This window comes from Haliotis rubra, unplaced genomic scaffold, assembly GCF_003918875.1.
Source record: "Haliotis rubra isolate DU_JTF1 unplaced genomic scaffold, ASM391887v1 Scf656, whole genome shotgun sequence".
In the NCBI taxonomy this organism is placed as follows: domain Eukaryota; kingdom Metazoa; phylum Mollusca; class Gastropoda; order Lepetellida; family Haliotidae; genus Haliotis; species Haliotis rubra.
In genome coordinates, this window is record NW_025767364.1 from 305,852 (window position 1) to 325,219 (window position 19,368).

General features: G+C 41.6%; 1 protein-coding gene across 1 annotated transcript in view; it reads left to right on the top strand.

Annotated features, from left to right (window-relative positions):
• Positions 1–3,303: 3,303 nt before the first annotated feature.
• LOC124257298 overlaps positions 3,304–19,368 on the top strand; it is an 88,733-nt gene continuing 72,668 nt past the window's right edge. The window contains exon 1 of the mRNA XM_046691311.1: positions 3,304–3,882. Coding sequence (XP_046547267.1) covers positions 3,840–3,882 — 43 coding nt within the window. The 5' untranslated portion in view covers positions 3,304–3,839. The remainder of the gene's footprint in view (positions 3,883–19,368) is intronic.

Consider the following 19,368-nt stretch of genomic DNA (forward strand, 5'->3'; position numbering starts at 1 on the left):
TATACGAAATGAATACGTAAATACTTAGAATGCCGGATATACTACCAAACAATTTCAAACGACACCACGAGTGCATTGCAATCCTAAAATTAGATGTACCAGCTACCATCCACTGTGTGGGAGTTTTAAAAAAGAATCACAAAACCCATGTCGTGATGAAGTCACATCATAAAAATCGGGGTGGTAGAATACTGTCATAAAACATTATAACAGTAACACAAGTGTAGCGATATAAAGAGAGATATTAGACTGCAGAGGGATGAAACTGACAAAACTATTAACTATTGGAGTTAACGATAACAGACTGGTCAACATATTCAGGGAGATTCTGTAGCTGTGTGCAGATCCCGTGGGGATCTGCTTGTCTTCTGCATGTCTCGTTAGATTCGTCTTACAGCAACAGTTTCATTTGATATTCATCATTGAGTGCAAGTTATTCACAGATATGTTAGTCATGATCGAACTGAATATATCTAAGGATAACAATAAATTTGTTATTCTAATATATACGTCGTTTTCACGAATGTTGCATCATGAATAAAATGCATTAGATATAGGCTACGATTGATGTCACTGGAAAATCAGTATGGGAGAACATCAAATATCTCTTTATCAGTAGTAGAACGGTACACCAGGTTAGTGTGTGCACCTCGGTTAACATCATGTTTCTACTGAATAATATTATTTTTTTCCTCTTTGTTTTTTTGTAAACCTTGCTGACGCATATTCGATTTTTTTAAACATATTCTTTCATTTGTGGATAATGTAATTATATTTTTCATAAGTTTGCGATGTGATTCTGACGATGATAAGAACGTCTCTTTGGTTATGGCATTGGCGCCTCCGGAAATGAACCAACTATTTAATCAATACAATTTTACCACGTGAAAGTTCCCTCTTTGTGAGGCATACGAAGCTACCTCAGCGTCTACCACAGCACGACGACGACCGCAGCAACAACTCATCAATAACTGCAACACCCACTACTACAACATAGACGACAGAATCATAATTCAAAAACAATATGACTACCACGTCATTTAGAAAAGAAAGAAGATAAATTGTGATACCCCTTTTCCATATACATCAGAAAATGTGCGATTTTTAAATGACCACGTGTTCATGAATTTCTATCAAACAGTAATGATACCAGAGCTTTATGAAACGGCAAACGTAAGACCAACCCACCGGTACCCATAACATATATATGTAAAAGGCAAGTCAAGAACGTCAACCTGCCCAATTTTATAGCTAAAACACAACCACATGAATACAACACAACCACATAGCTACAACACAACCACTTGGTTACAACACAACCACATGGCTACAACACAACCACATGGCTACAACACAACCACATGGCTACAACACAACCACTTGGCTACAACACAACCACATGGCTACAACACAACCACATAGCTACAACACAACCACATGGCTACAACACAACCACATGGCTACAACACAACCACTTGGCTACAACACAACCACATGGCTACAACACAACCACTTGGCTACAACACAACCACATGGCTACAACACAACCACATGGCTACAACACAACCACAACACAACCCCATGGCTATAACACAACCACAACACAACCCCATGGCTATAACACAACCACATGAATACAACACAACCACTTGGCTACAACACAACCACATGGCTACAGCACAACCACATAGCTACAACACAACCACATGGCTACAACACAACCACATGGCTACAACACAATCACGTGGCTACAACACAACCACATAGCTACAACACAACCACATGGCTACAACACAACCACTTGGCTACAACACAACCACATGGCTACAACACAACCACATGGCTACAACACAACCACATGGCTACAACACAACCACATGGCGTCATGTACACAACTATAACCTGAGCAATTGCAGAGGCCATAACATTTCCGAGTCTCGTGCTGGGATTCGAACCGCGGACCTTCTGTTCTGAAGTCGGACGCCTTGTCCACATGACCAAAGAGATTAACTCCGTCAGCAAGCTGACAAGGTGAGGATGTAGTCCGTGGGATGACTCCACGCCCTGCTACATACTCCCCCGTCAACAGAAGGCACGTCCCGAGCAGCATAGCAGCGTACTGACACAAATTTCATATGATCGTGCTCAGCCTCTGCTGGATCCCTCCATGCCCTGCTACACAATTAAAATACACAACTGCAACCCGATCAACAAATAATGGCTGTTACGGGCAGGTTGATACACGTATTTTCTGACTCACCAAGTGCAGAATAAGCCATTTCTGTCACTTACCGCTATCGGTTTATTTAGTGCGTGTACAAAGTGTCTGACTTTTGTTGAATATGCGCCAAACGAGGCCCAGTGCCTCGTCCCAAGAGTGGTCTTAGAGCGACGGTGATCGGTTCTCCCATATGTTACCATCGGCTTACGATAGAGGCGCTAACATCACTTTGTGAACATAATCCTGATCGTCATTTGGTCACACAGAGTACATTTACAGGTTGACTGATACTTGGTGGACTGTTTGTTTGTTTGTTTGTTTGTTTGCATCAGATACAGGTGCTGCACGAGCATTCCGTGTAACGGTACCATTAAGATATATTCATGTTACATAAGATACAGTAAATAACTCAGTTAAGTACGCACTGTTGGTAAACATGACAGTTTTGTCAGCCTATTTATCGCTAGTGTATATATGTTTTGTAAGGCAGATAACTGATAAACTCTTTCAAAGTCCTTTCTGAAAACTTTCAATACGCTAGTTGTATGTGTTCAGTACAAGGTTTAACAAAAAGGTTAATCAAACACGAGCGCTTGCGAGTTCAATTTTCACTTCACAATGAAAACAAAACAGGATATTATTAATAAAAACTGTGTAGTAGAAACACGACACTGTGTAAACACCACGGCAGAATTGGTTAACAAATTGTAACATGTCACCAACGGCTAGTTTCCTATTTAATCAAATCAGCCATTTTTATATCTCCTATTCAAAAACACAAACATAACAACCAATCCAATCACGCTGTCTTCAGAACAAAAACCATCGAATGAAATGTTTGTAAAAATCAATACAGAAAACAGGTAGAAAAGGCACCAAGATCCTCACTGTATATTGCAATTACAATCTGAATTACAGTCAGTACGCATTTTAACTCCCTCAATGCATACCGTTTCGTGTTCGCACATATAACGGTAGTCGGCGCTGTGACAGCTGCTTACTCTCACGTCCCTCGGCCCGTGTGCGATCGGTCCTCTGCTCACCATTCCGCAGTCCCGAGTTCATTGTCATGGAAAGCACAGCGCGCTCGGTCGGCTGGTAAGAACGCTGATCGAAACTCTATCAAACCAGCTGAGGGAGGGGGAGTATTTTCAGAACTCATTGGCGTTTTAATACGTTAGAACGTCGTGATAAAAGAATCGAAAACAAACATTCGGTGGATTAATCAAGAGGACAAACTATTTTCGTATTGACTCAAGACATCCCAATCGTCGTTTCTGTCCCTGCAATGCGGTTTCGTTCAAGTTCTGACGGTTTTGGTGGGTGTGGAAACTTATGAACAAGTTATTGATCGCTTGCACGGAAGGTTTTTCACTTGTCTCACGTTCAAGGTGGTGTCTTGAAGTCAGATTGAAGAAGCTTGCGGGAACGATTTTTCTCTGCTTTCTGAAGGATAAGTCTAAAGTTACAAGTTCTGTCAGTGTGGGGTATCGTCAAATGTGATTCGGGGTTGTTCTCCGGAGAAATTCTTGAGTGGGAATTCTTGTTATGAAACAACGTTGTTTGTGTCAACAGCTGATACGTTAGGTTGTTGTGTGGAAACACCAGCTCTTTCACAATGGATAACAGGGCACGGGATTTTGCCAGGCTCAACTTCTCAAGTAAGTACATGTACCAGATTTAGAATCTAGAGACACTCGATCACCTCACAGTCACTGGAAAAAATGTTATGTGATGTCTGAACAAAGTGTTCGCGAGCGTCAGTGCGTGAGAGAGAGAAAGAGAAGGTAGGGAGAACGAGAGAAAGAGAGAGAGAAATACTATCGAGAGAGAGGACGAAGACTATCGTATTTAATGTGTGTGTGTGAGAGAGAAAGAGAAAAAAAGAGAAAGAGACTATCGCTCGCTTTTTAATGTGTGTGCGCAGGTAAGAACGTTTATTCTCTCACTTCAATGTTTTAAGTGACCCCCCCCCTAATGTCTCATATATATTCCTCAAAACCTTATTCGTCAAGTGGCTTCGACATAAATGCACCTTTCTCTGATCACAAATTTTAAGGCATCAAAATGAGATGTCAAAGGCGTCAATGAGATGTGAAAACACAACCCACATAATGAGGGTATTCGCTTACCCCTCTTTATTTGCCAACAAATTAAACCTGGGTTTAACCTGCTCTTATATGGTTTATTCTGACATATGGTAATCTTGAAATAATAAAAGATCTAAAGGTGACGAGGCACATACTAGACACTCACAACCCAGACACACACATCTATACAAAACCTACATTCTGTCTACGATGCATATCAGTCTAGCAGGATATAAGTGTCCTTACAACCACAAGAAAATATCTCAGTTTCACCGCTGGCACTACAATGTCTGGCCTGGATGTTTTGTCCAGAAAATTGGTTCATCTCCACTGTCCTTAAGTTTCATTCATCTTTGTGACGCCAGACCGTCGGAAAGTAATATCACAATCCAAACCGGACCAAGATATATGACACCTATATTCATTTTCAAGAACCTTGCTGTTTTGTATTTCACAAACAGCCGCCTCAACCCTTTACCTCGACCCATGTTCAAATGAATTTTACACTTCAGACAAGCAATTTCCTTAGAGCAATATGACATCGTCTAGCAATGATTATAAGGACCTTCATATGTAAATGTTACACCAAGAAAACCCCAGTAGAAACAGTTGTTATCAACGAATCATGAATAAAAGATAAGAAATATAGTACAGGGATCGTTACATTGGATGCAGGACCGTGGTGGTAGTGTTTAGATAGTACAGAGTTTAGTAGGAATAAACGAATATTTGTATGGTTTTAGTAGGTTCATCACAAAGACTACTTTCGCATTCGTGAAGACGTTCTTAAGCCTCCTTTGGCCAGGAATAGATAGTTTTTTGGGGAATACATACATACGAATTCTGACAGACAGGAATACACGCCTGTGTCCATTATCAAGCGGATTTTGAGACAGTTGTTAATTGTTGAGACTGCTAAATATTTGTTCCGAAATGTATTCGTGAACAAAATGACGAATAAATGCGTGATGGTCCCACTTTAAAGCTGGGGACAATAATGACAAAATGTAATTGGAATAATTGAAAATTGATGATGTCGAACGAGATTCCTGCATTCTAAATTAGTGCTTGTCCGCTGGCCTGAGGCTAGTAATCCGTGCTGAGGGAAATTACAAATCCATTGATAGCAGTCATTATTGACCAAAGCCATTGGAGTACTCTACATCTTAGCCAGTTCTCGGTGCTTCGAGTTTGCAACAAATTGGAACTGAAGAGAACTGACAGAAAATATAAACATGTTTGTCTGTGCAAGCAAACCTAGCTACAAACTGCCAGAAAATCAGGTTTCAACAGGTCCTCTGGGCTAGTCCTTACAAACCGAATTACTAAGGCAGAATTTCGTTCAAATAGAGTGTCGGAGATGAATAAGACTTTTGTGAAGGTTTGGTTTCAATACCACCTTCGAAAATGGATGGTCATGCTACGAAGACGTTGTTCATCAGAGCCCGGGCGCCTGCCCTGATAGTATCCACTGACAGGGTTTCGAAACAAGCCCATAATGCGTCAGTGGTTTGTCGGTATCATGCCTGTGATCCTGAGTTTCACAGTGGAAAATCGCTGGACTTCTTTCTTCCCGGAATCGGACCGCCTCCGTGGTGTAGTGGTTAGAGCGTCCGCACGGAGAGCGGAAGGTCGCGGGTTCGATCCCCGACCGCGTCATACCAAAAGACGTTCAAATATGGTACTTGTTGGTCCCTACCTGGTGCTCGGCATTAATGGGTACAACAAGGACTGGTCGGCTCGGAGTCAGTATAATGTGTCTGAGTGGGGTATTCATGCTTCACTGCGGCATGGTATCTCAGTGAGCTAGCACTATAAAACCAGCTTAAGTCTGGGCTAGTACAAGCAGCCGCACATACACATACACACGCATGCACGTCGTCATTTGAGCGAAATATTCTCAAGCACGACGTAAAAACCCAATTTCACCTCACCTCTTCCCGGAATCATACAACGAAATCTGTTTCATCTGATGATCGAGACTGGTTAATCCTTATTTTTTGCCTCTTTTATGTAAATCATTCGACTCTTTACCATCATATATAATGCAGTTTTACATGTACACTTTAATCATTGGGGCGTTGGGGTAACCTAGTGGTTAAAGCGTTCGCTCGTCACGCCGAAGATCCGGGTTTGATTCCCCGTATGGGTACAATGTGTAAAACCCATTTCTGGTGTCCCCTCGCTGTGGTATTGTTCTAATATTGCTATAAACGACGTACAAATAAACTCACTCACTCACATTAATCATTGCTATCATTTATCCAAAACCTACACCCCACCCCATACAACACACACACACACATCACACCACACCACACCACACCACACCACACCACACCACACCACACCACATCACACCACACCACACCCCATCAAACAACACCACACCACACCACACCACACCACACCACACCACACCATCCAACACTCCCCGTCAGGTTACGCCCTGCGGCATGGAACCATCAGTGCTGAATAATGATCCTACATTTCGTGTTAAAGCAGTATTATTTCTCAGAACAAAAAGTGCATCAATCAGAATTTGCATTAAAAATGCACATCTCACCAGTGGCAATGACGCCCATCGGATACCATCTACAACTGAAATGAAATTTTCACTGTTCTCAGACACTTTACTTCAAAGGGTCACAAATAACGTGACCTCCCTTCTAATATAAAGACTCTGATCCTGGAACGTGCAATGCGTCTTTGCATAATTCAGCCCTCAGAGTCAGTAGTGTTCAATATCGGTCTACTGCCCAACGGCTTGGGGAGTACCGGTCATATCTCGCACCGAGTCAGATCGTCTCGGTCAGGGAAAACTAATAAGCGAGTATGGCAACCTTTGTGAAATGGGATTGATATTTCCCATTTTGCATAGCATACAGCCCGACTGTCATGAAATTTGAAACAGATACTCCAACATAAGGGATGTGACATATGATATGGCGTAAATGCTGCATTTCATGGAAGCAGAAACATCTTCTTCCATTAGTGAAACCTAAAAAATGTGATGGTCAAGGATTTCTCTTCTAAAATGTATTAATATTTTTACACCACACTCCGCAATATTCCAGCTACATTGCTGTGGGGTTGTATTAACCCAGTCGGACCACACAATCCAATGATTCATATAATAGGAATCGTCCACGCAGTTAGGAGGTAATGACACATTTCAAATCGACGGCAGGTTGCGTCGCTTATACACCTCCGGTCTTAAGAATACATCGCTAAAAGAAATTTAGCAAACAGGCTCTGTTTCAGGACTCACCTCAGCCTGGTACCATTGTTATGGAGGCTTTGTAAGTCAGCCATTTAATGCAAATCTACCAATTCCCAAATTGTTTTGGTCACTAAATAACTGAAATGTTGTGAATGGTGGAAGCTGCCGGAAGGGCAGGACATGCTTACCCTTTTCGTAAACACCCGGTGTCATCACTGATTTTCAGTGATCCAATCATATCATTTTCTCAGCCATTTTGCCCTTTACACAAAGCGGAATTCATTCTAAGGATAGGCAGGACTGAGTATTCGCTTGCACCGACGTTCCATATCTAATTCCAAATAGGAACAATACATAAATTACATCCATTTAGTAGCTTGTAAATGTCTTAATAATGGAACGATCTTAACAGACTTGTTTTCAAGATGTCAGATGTCAAGACTGCTATAACTCGTGAAGATCCGAGTTAGAATTGGTCTTCAGTAACCCATGCTTGTCATAAGATGCGACTGACGATATCGGGTGGTCAGGTTCGCTGATTTGGTTGACCCACATGTCATCGGTTCCAAATTGCGAAGATAGATGCTCATGCTGTTGAACATTGGATTGTCTTGTCTAGATTCGATTATTTACAGACCGCCGCCATAGAGCTGGAATACTGAGTTACAGAATTTATTGTCTGAAGTCACACATTCGAAGAAGATATATGTATTAATATTTATCAACATGTATAGTTATGATAATTTGTGAATATTAATAAAATATCATAAAATGCCATATAAATGCCAGCCTGATATCATCAGTAGCCTCCCCTTTTGGGACGTGCCATTTCCAGGAAAGTTATTTCACTAATATACATGACCCCTTTCCTAAACGAAGATGCAAATGGCTCATTACGAACTGTTAGCATCAGTCATGTGTCCAATCTATCACCAAAATGCCATGTTTCCAAGTGATTGTAACATCACAGACTCCTCCGTGAACGCTGGCCGTCATTATCACGACGCCAACGTCAGAAAACACACGTTCTTCTTCTTACGACGTTGCCGACCACGGATTTTAGTTTTTGTTTACTTCGGCGTCCAATTACAGCAATCTATTGAATCTGGTCGTTACATCTATCTGTTATATCCAATTCCCATCTCAGGCCTGGCGTTTTTATTCTACTAAATTAGAAGAGGCAGGCAACAATTGATCTAACAGAAATATCAGTCGAATGTAGGGTGCTAGCTTGGGCTGTATATCAAGCACAGAGGAGGCAGATGTTTCTACGCAAGTCACTGTGAAGACAGCTTCGTTGTTCCAGTGGCAATATGTTGCTAGCGTATAGAGAATGATAGATTTTCTCTGTTTTTATGTATTTACACAAATTTAATTACGATCTGTTAATGGATCCATACATCTTTCCATAGGAGGAGTACGGGGGCGATGGTATGGCTAGCCTGTTTCACGTTCATACTGTAAGCCAAAACAAAACCACTCCAGGATATAAAGTTATATGTAGTGTTATATAACTAGATAGATAGATAGATAGATAGATAGATAGATAGATAGATAGATAGATAGATAGATAGATAGATATTGTATGTTGACCCCTCTGCAACATCCCAGTGTCTCTTTCTCCTCTCTTCAGCTGTTAATCGTGGAATATTTCTCGTACTTGTGTATCATATCATGCATTCTAGGCTCTCTTCATGCCCTATAGAATCATTCTACGCGTGAAATTGATGCAAATACTGATTGAATATTGCTACGTTTTGGCAAATGATATTACTATGAGTAAACAGAAAATGGCAAGCTAAAATGTTAACAAAGATAATTGTAGGTGTTCCTAAACACTTTTTCACAATATCAAAGACACGTTGTACTTGTTGTACTAATGCAAATCAGCAGAAAATGTTTTAAAAGACTGAAATCATAGGAATGATATTTTTTTACAATTTCACACACTCTACAACAGTTGTTTTTTGTATTAACAATGAAAAAATGGTGACTTTGAATAGTTTATCTTTGTCTCAAAGCAGAATGTTATTTCAACCTTTCTTTTGGACATCTAAATCACTGTTACTGCTGCATTTCGGCATGGTCGAAAATAGGACAATTTAACTCTTGTGAAAAAGATGCATTTCACCTTAATATGAATGCATTTCAGAATTCTTGATTTGCATAAAGCTGTTAAGCTTTTTTGCAAACTAATACCTTCTAACATATCTCCGATAGTTTTAAGTAATTCATAAAGGTAGGAGGGTGACGTATCCTTTGGCGTTTAGTGTACATATATATGTATAGTTATATATATATTTTAAAAAGTCAGTTTGTAGGCCATCGGTCCAAGTACAAAACGCAATACCAATACAATGTAGTACTGTGCATAATGGCAACAGGTAGACATTTGAGTTGTCAGTTTATAGAGGATCGACATTTAAGAGCGGATTTGATAAATTTAGCAAATGTACCATGTCATTAGAAGTTTTTAGCTTTATGAATTTACAAGCATTTGTTAAATTATTCCATAGAAGTAAACATGTTTTTCGTAGGGTTACATATCTGTCACATTCAAACAGGAAGTAGGCTTCATATTCATTTCTATTACTATTATAGTTATATATAGTTATATGTATATATGTATAAAACTATGCACTTAGCGTTCACCTGACCAAGGAGCAAGAATTAGCTCTGAAAGGTTATACATAACAGTGCTATGTATGGAGATTCTGTACAAGTAACACATGTTATGTAACACGTATGCTCACACATTCTCTGATGATGGCTTTGTGTTGAGTAACATATTCAGTACTTTACCACTGCCTCGTGTGTCAGTCTATGTAAATGTACCTTGTCTTGTGTGACAGATTCTCTGATGGTAGTTCTGCCTTGTGCCGAGTACTCTGCACAAACACTTTCATTAACGAGGATGACGCTGGGTTGTTAGGCTGATGTAGATCAGCAGATGTACACATTATCCGAGTGTACCGTTAGTAACAAAGTTCATCAAGCGAGAAGCATGCATGAAGACTTGCATAGGTGTCTAAAGACGATATATGTCATCCTTGCCATTTTGTGGAACCGTGGGGCATTAAACGTAGGTCAAAGGGACTGTGGGTATTGGCTCTTACGTTAGTGGAAACAGCCATTAGCAGTGCAGCTTCGTGTCTATCGAATATGCCCCCGGTGTGGACACTGCAATCATATATACTGGACAAAATAAGTTAGGGATATTGGTATTTTTATGATGGATATTTTATTAGTGTGTCAATGAATAAAAAGATCATTATTCATAATTTCAAAATTAACATATATTTCTAACTATTTTTGTCCAGTATAGCTTCTGTGATACCAATGAACTAAACCGGACTCTTATCTCCCGAAAAGTGGTCATTAATAAGCCCACAGGCTCAGGTCCGACATGACATGCACAGGCACAGGGTTAGTCCGACATGACATGCACGGGCACAGGCTTAGTCCGACATGACATGCACAGACACAGGCTTAGTCCGACATGACATGCACAGACACAGGCTCAGGTTCGACATGACATGCACAGACACAGGCTTAGTCCGACATGACATGCACAGGCACAGGTCCGACATGACATGCACAGGCACAGGCTTAGTCCGACATGACGGGCACAGGCACGGGAACGTAAAGAACAGGAGCGATAACTCGATCAAAGACGTTTGAAGGACATGACTACAACAAGCATTGGACAAACAGAACGTATATATATACACGGGACAGATACGACCATCACAGACACAAAGCCGGTACGGCCATCGCAGGCACAGGAACGATACCACCGCCACAGGCACTCGACAGACACGACCACCACAAACTTAGGACCTAAACCTCAATCCAGACAAATACACGGCGTGGCCACGTGACTATGATACACGTGTCACATAAGATTGAAATAGTCGTCACGGGCACAGGACAGACCACGGTCGTAAACAGGCACATGCCTGACACGAGTATCACAGGCACAGGACATACGACAGTCATCTCAGACAAAGGAGACACCACGATCATCACAGACACAAGACACACCACGGTCATCATAGACACAGGACACACCACGGTCATCTCAGACACAGGACACACCACGGTCATCACAGACACAGGACACACCACGGTCATCACAGACACAGGACACACCACGGTCATCACAGACACAGGACACACCACGGTCATCACAGACACAGGACACACCACGGTCATCATAGACACAGGACACACCTCGGTCATCACAGACACAGGACACACCTCGGTCATCACAGACACAGGACACACCACGGTCATCACAGACACAGGACAGACGACGACCATCACAGACACAGGACAGACGACGACCATCACAGACAAAGAACACACCACGGTCATCACAGACACAGGACACACCACGGTCATCACAGACAAAGGACAGACGACGGTCATCACAGACACAGGACACACCACGGTCATCACAGACACAGGACACACCACGGTCATCACAGACACAGGACAGACGACGACCATCACAGACACAGGGCAGTCATGAACGTGGAGATGACTTTCACCCATAGTTGTTATTGTACGAAGGACGTTGCAGGTCGGGTTCCTTGTGAACATACATTCGTGTTGAGTTTCCACTGTGTCGCGGCCTGTCAGCTCGGTCTCTAATCCTATGATTCATGTGACCGATCTACGAGTAGGTTTTCTCTTAGACCTTTTAATAATGAGGTAAATGACACTAGATTTACCACAAATGTGAAACCGCGATGTAGCTGTATCAGGACGGCAGTCGAGCCGGTAAGGGATTGGGCGGATCTTCTTGAAAGGATATGTGTGGATCATCCCTCTCGCTTGTTTTCAAAGAGCGTCACGCGTCTCTTTCCCTCTGTTTTGATCAGGGCACAAAACATCTCAAGAACAAGAAGTTTTATGGTGGATATGTGAATGACGAAAAATAGTAGTCCCATGTTGTCGTTTTTCAACGTGGGTTTGGACAGTGTGGGTAGGGACGTTGGATAAACCCTTCTTTTATAGAATACCTGGCTTCAACACTTTCGGGTAGTACGTAATAACACATGGTTATAACAGAGTCCGAATCTGCTTTGGGCATTATAGAAACTGTATTGTTGACTTTACTTGGAACATAAGTGCTCAAACCGAGAACTTCGTTACAGTGAGTGAGTTGGGTTTTACACCGCTTTTAGCAATATTCCAGCAATATCACGGCGGGGGATACCAGAAATGGGCTTCACACATTGTACACATGTGGTGAATCAAACCCGGGTCTTCAGCGTGACGAGTGAACGCTTTAACCACTAGGCTACCCCCACCGCCCCGAACTTCGTAACAAAAGAGTCGACTTGCATATGAGTGCACAGAATGTATTTTTATGTATCTTTGTGCCTTGCATAGTTAAGTTTAAACGTTTTCCTCTCATAGGCACTATCTTGACAATCGAACCTTTTTACCGAAAATGGATACGTGTGACGTAATATATAGGATTCAGTATCATGTAACAGTGTGTAATGAGATCACTGTCACGTGGTCGTGTGAAGAGGCTAATCACGTGACAGCGTGTAGAGATACTATCTTCACGAGACAGAGCTACATGCTGCAATTCCACGATTTCACACATCAGGACATTTTAATCTAAATAGTATTAGTGAGCGACTTCCAACAATTGGCCGGCCTCATCATATGATAGAACTATCCGCCTTCAATGACAGTGCAACAAGAAATGTATCGATTTATCCAGAGTTCGAAATAAACGAACACAATGCAAGTAACAAGTCGTAACAATTGGGACAAAAAATCAAGGGGACATATTAACTTCGCATAAAGATACATAACAAAGGGCTATCAAAATCTTCTCAACCGCTATATCGAGTTTATCACTGCTACAGAAAACGAGGTCAATATCTGTATGTGCATACAGGTCTGTTTATAACGAACCGCTGGATGAAACAAACTGTTGTTGTTTTTGCTGTTTTATTTATTTGTGTTTGAGAAGAGGTTTGGAGGGGGTGGTCCCTCCAGTATATTTTGTTTTAGTGGTCCCTGTAAGTTCGTTATAACCGTGGTTTTCTGTATTTCTGGACGAGGTTTGTTCTGCTCCAGTGCACGAGTTATCGTCATATATCTATTACTAATTGTTTAAGCACCGACATCAAAGCCTTCGTATCTTCAGTGAGTGACTTTAGTTTTACGCCGCTTTTAGCAATATTCTAGCAATATCCAACGGGAGACCCCAGAAATGGAGTCACAAATTGTACCCTTTGTGGAATCGAACCCGGGCTTTCGGCGTGACGAGCGAACGCTTTAACCACTAGGCTACCCCACCGCCCCCTGCCTAGGGACATCCTAGATCTGGCACACTGTCTAAAACAGGCTCTTTCAAACATGTCAAAAATGTGTAATAAATATTCCAAAATTTATATATATCATTATGAAAAAGCGCACTTGATAAACGTATTATATATTTGTATTCACATTGCTATGCGTCTCGACAAAAAATATGGATCCACGTAAACAGTTTTTATCATGTAGCATGGGGGGGGGGGCTTAGTGAAGGTCACAATCATCTTACTCAAACTCCAGTAGCAAGCCATTTGATAGAGAACAGTGCTCTAGTATTGGATTAAGTATTGATCTCACAGAGTTTGAAAGATCAGGCGTGTATAATCAACTTACTAATACTGGCCATATGAATAAAAGATGTACATACACAAACGCGCGGAAGTCCATTTAAACTTCACAATATATTGGGTTGGCTGTGTTTGATACGATGAAACGCACTCTCCTCTGCACAACAACTATCAATGACAACATAAAAGTTACATTTTAGCTGCTGTCAACATGAAGAAATGTAATCTGAATGAAAATATTCAGTTGAATCTGCACATTGCATTTCTGAAACTTCGATAAATTGGTCCGTTTTACGATGGAAGAGGTTTTTGGGATTGAATTGATTTTCAAAGTTTTATGCTTTTGTGAATTTTGTTTGCAATCTCTTGAATTTTGGTCGATTGTGATAACTGAAGCGCCCAACCTAAGAGGACATATGTGTAGATTTCCTTTGCGTTTGTGTTCTGTCCGGACGAGCGTGTGGGTGTCGCCATTATTGTTTCGTTATTTATATAATATAATGTGCATCAGATTCACCAACAATCACAAAACTAACAACAGGCCTCTTTCAACAAACCCATATCTATATTCATTTGAATAAATTGTAATATTTTCATTTGAATGAATTATAACATTTACATATATAGGAAGGATGAAGGATGCTCACGGATAGTGAAGTGATAAAATCCAATACTTAGCATATACATATTAAGGCTATTAAAGCTTAAATATAAAAAGTGAGAGAGTTTAGTTTTACGCCGCACTCAGCATTATTCCAGCTATATTGCGGCTATTTGTAAATAATCGAGTCTGGACCAGACAATCCGGTGATCAACAGCATGAGCTTCGATCTACGCAATTGGGATATTGTGTCAACCAAGTCAGCGAGCTTGACCACCCGACCCCGTTAGTCGCTTCTTACAACAAACAAGGTTTGGTGAGAGCTTGAATGTCGCCTTGGCAGTGGCACGTGAGTCCATCTGAATCAAGGTAAATAACATTAACTAGTGTTGTAATTACTACATAATATTTTCACATTGTCAACAACCATAAGTAAACAAAGTAAACCCTGCTGGGAATCATGCAGGGAGCAGAAGCACCGTAAGTCCTCATGGTCCCCAGTAAGAGGCCAGGGGTTGAACATTTTTTCAAAACTAAACTGGACACAGGTCAAGTAAACTTTCAAAATCCACTTGACCAAATATTAATTTCACTTCACCACAATTTGGTTTCTTTTGCAAATAATCTTTATCAATTGGTATCAATTGCATTTTCGTATCATCATCAAAATACATATATAAAAAAATTCTGTAGTTCGGCACTATTGTACCACGGTAAAGTTTAATGTGGATATTTACTTGACCGACCGGAGAATTCTGCTCTACCCGGGCGTCAGGCAATGGTATTTTTCAATCCCTGAGGTGGTCTAGCTTTGGTTGCTAGTGGTCTATAGCCTTGTTTTAATCTAAAGTACATAATGTATTGAAACATGATCTGTTTTTAATAGTGATATACATGTAGTTGGTTTTATGCTTACACCTGTGATACCTACTTTAGTGTTCTATTGTCCTTTGACGGCATGTATTAAATAATACTATAGCTAACTTGTTCACATCGCGATATGGCTGCAATATTGCCGATGCGATGTAAAAATTAACTCATTTGAATGTGGCGACCGTTATCAAGGACGTCTGGACATGAGCCTTGTGTCGTGGACATAATTGAAACAATAATCACGACTTCCTCTGCACAGAACACAGACGCTGTCGGAAGCCGCGCATATGGTCATTCATTTTACGCTTGTTGCATCCAGCAACAGTACGATTACAGTGGGGTAAGGTATAAATAATCAAATCTGAACCAGACAGTGCAGGATCTACTCGCTCGAGGTAAATGACACGCAATCAATCAAAACACCGCTCCAGACCACCCGTTCCATTCAGTCGTCTCAGATCAATTCTTACCCGCCATTCCCACGGGTTTTGGTGAAGCTGATTTGGTGAAGCTAGCCGAAATGGGGTTTTACATCATGCATGGGTCCTTGTGCAAGTACAGGACTTATGTCGGCTTAATGGCGCTCATCCTCTGAGATAACATGGCTAAGTTAAAATTGGATACATGATGCAAACAGAATACTGACCCTGAAATCCGTTTGTAGTCCTCTTAAAGCCGAGTAAGTAAGTGAGTGAGTTAAAATTTACCGTCACATCGGCAATATTGCAGCCATATCGTGACGAGGATTTGAATAATAAACAAAGTCGCAATAATTTAAGTCAAATTATAAAACCCCGTCAACGACGAACAGTAAAATAACTAGAGGATCACAGATATAGTTATAAAACTAGTATGAAAAACAAAAACTGTTAACCATAGAAGGCAATACAATATAAAAACAGGCTACACATTACCAACATCCGAAGGTAGATCACCATACTAGGGACCATTGGGACTTACATGTACAGTACATTTGCTTCCTGCATGGACCCTAGCTGGATTTACACCATCCCTTCAACCGTTAGCAATTCAGTCAAATCTAGCCATACTTTAAAAATGACACATATTCTACGACTAAAAGGTGGTAAGAATAATTTTACCTTGGATGTTTCGGGACTTACGTACCGAGAAACAACAAGTACTGTATTTTAACGTATGTTGGTTTGACACCTCCTTGGATCAAAGCACCGACCTCCCTCACTCCGGGCAGATATTATGTCCACTAGACCACGGAGGCGGTCCTGGAAACAACAAGATATGCGGAAAAACAAGGTTATGAAACAAAATTATATACACCAGTATTGCATTATTAAATTAAACACGTTACTGTGCAAGAACATCGCACTCCAAGAACACAAACTCCGAATGACCAGGGTGCCGTTGTACAAAATATCCTTAGCGCTAAGACTAGCTAAGTCTATGTTAAGGTATGGGAGTTAGGTCACCTTAGCGCTAAGATCGCTTTGTACAACGGCACCCAGGTAGGTACCTTTAACGAGACTACACACGCCCGGAAAGGAAATTGAAATGTACCTGACAAACAATTCTAAAAAATGTTCCAAACGCATCACAAGTTGTAAAAAAAAAAAAAACGCCTCCATGGTGTAGTGGTTAGAGCGTCCGCACGGAGAGCGGAAGGTCGCGGGTTCGATCCCCGACCGCGTCATACCAAAAGACGTTAAAATATGGTACTTGTTGGTCCCTGCCTGGCGCTCGGCATTAATGGGTACAACAAGGACTGGTCGGCTCGGAGTCAGTATAATGTGTCTGAGTGGGGTATTCATGCTTCACTGCGGCATGGTATCTCAGTGGGCTAGCACTATAAAACCAGCTTAAGTCTGGGCTAGTACAAGCAGCCGCACATACACATACACACGCATGCACGTCGTCATATGAGCGAAATATTCTCAAGCACGACGTTAAACCCAATTCCACCACCACCACCTGTTGTAAAATGAATCAGTCATTGCAGTCACTTTACCTGTATGTCTGTATTATTGCCATCAGTGATCACAGAACAACCCATCACCTAAAACAACGATAACAATACAGACACGTGTTACAACCCCAATCGATACAACAAATGTATTCGTTGAACATTGTCCTGAATCATCTGACTATATGGGTTTTCCTCCTAACGGTTAATGGCATTATAGACGAGGGACACTGTTCGACATGGAACGTGCATCAAATATTCATATCACTCCGTTAAACAATAAATAGCCAAAATAAACGATGACCACTCAGAGATATATGCAATATGACAAAGTAGAGAACTATCCGTTAGTGACATGAAGTAGAATGGCTAGAGTGATTAAGCGGCTTTACCTTTGTGGAACTGCATAACGTACTCGTTAAATGATCCATAGCATGGTTCCCAGTTGACTAATGCTCCGAAGAGTAGTTATGTTCAACAGCTAACAGGGCGTGTCACATCAAACAGCCATTACCTACTTTGTATTCATCGAGTTAATATTACTTTCGGTTGCTCTGTTTACTTATCTTAGGGTGAGTGAGTTGGTGTTACGCCGATTTTAGCAATATTCCAGCAATATCGCGACAGGGGACACTAGAAATGGCCTTCACACGTTGTACCCATCCTGGAGAATAGAACCGGTTTTGGGGGTGAAGAGCGAACGCTTTTACCAGGCTACCCAACCGCTCCTTTGAGTATCTAAAGTAGATCTACAGACAGAGTATGAACGTATATTTTCTGATGATTTTATGTTTTGAATCAAGATTGTTAAACATTGGATTTCGAGGAAAAATGTACTCCTTCTTCGGGTAAAAACGCAGGATTTCGAGATAAATCTTACTCCTTTTTGAAGAGTGAGTGAGTGAGTTTGATTTTAGGCCGCTTTTAGAAATATTCCAGCAATATCACGGCGGGGGACACCAGAAATGGGCTTCACACATTGTACCCATGTGGGGAATCAAACCTGGGTCTTCGCCGTGACGAGCCAACGCTTTAACCACTAGGCTACCCAACCGTCCCCCTTTTGAAGCAGGTCTCGGATACAAGCACGCTACTAGTGATTCCTGGTTTCGGATCGAATTGTGTCAGAGGCAGGCAGTGATTCTTTGGTTCGGATCGAGTTGTGCCTCAGAAGCTTCTCCAGCCACACGGCTCCGTGGTGTAGTGGTTAGAGCGTCCGCCCGGAGAGCGGAAGGTCGCGGGTTCGATCCCCGACCGCGTCATACCAAAAGACGTTCAAATATGGTACTTGTTGGTCCCTGCCTGGCGCTCGGCATTAATGGGTACAACAAGGACTGGTCGGCTCGGAGTCAGTATAATGTGTCTGAGTGGGGTATTCATGCTTCACTGCGGCATGGTATCTCAGTGGGCTAGCACTATAAAACCAGCTTAAGTCTGGGCTAGTACAAGCAGCCACACATACACATACACACGCATGCACGTCGTCATATGAGCGAAATATTCTCAAGCACGACGTTAAACCCCATATCACCTCACCTCACCTTTTTGAAGAAGGTCTCGGATACAAGCACGCTACCAGTGATTCCTGGTTTCGGATCGAATTCTGTCAGAGGCAGGCAGTGATTCTTTGGTTCGGATCGAGTTGTGCCTCAGAAGCTTCTCCAGCCACACCCGTTATCTCCCTGCAACCAATGTCCTGCAATATTTTCAAACTACTCTGCCGTCAGCATTAAGTCACTTATTCAAACTAAACCGTTCCATGATGATTCTCAATCTAATAACTATATCTGGA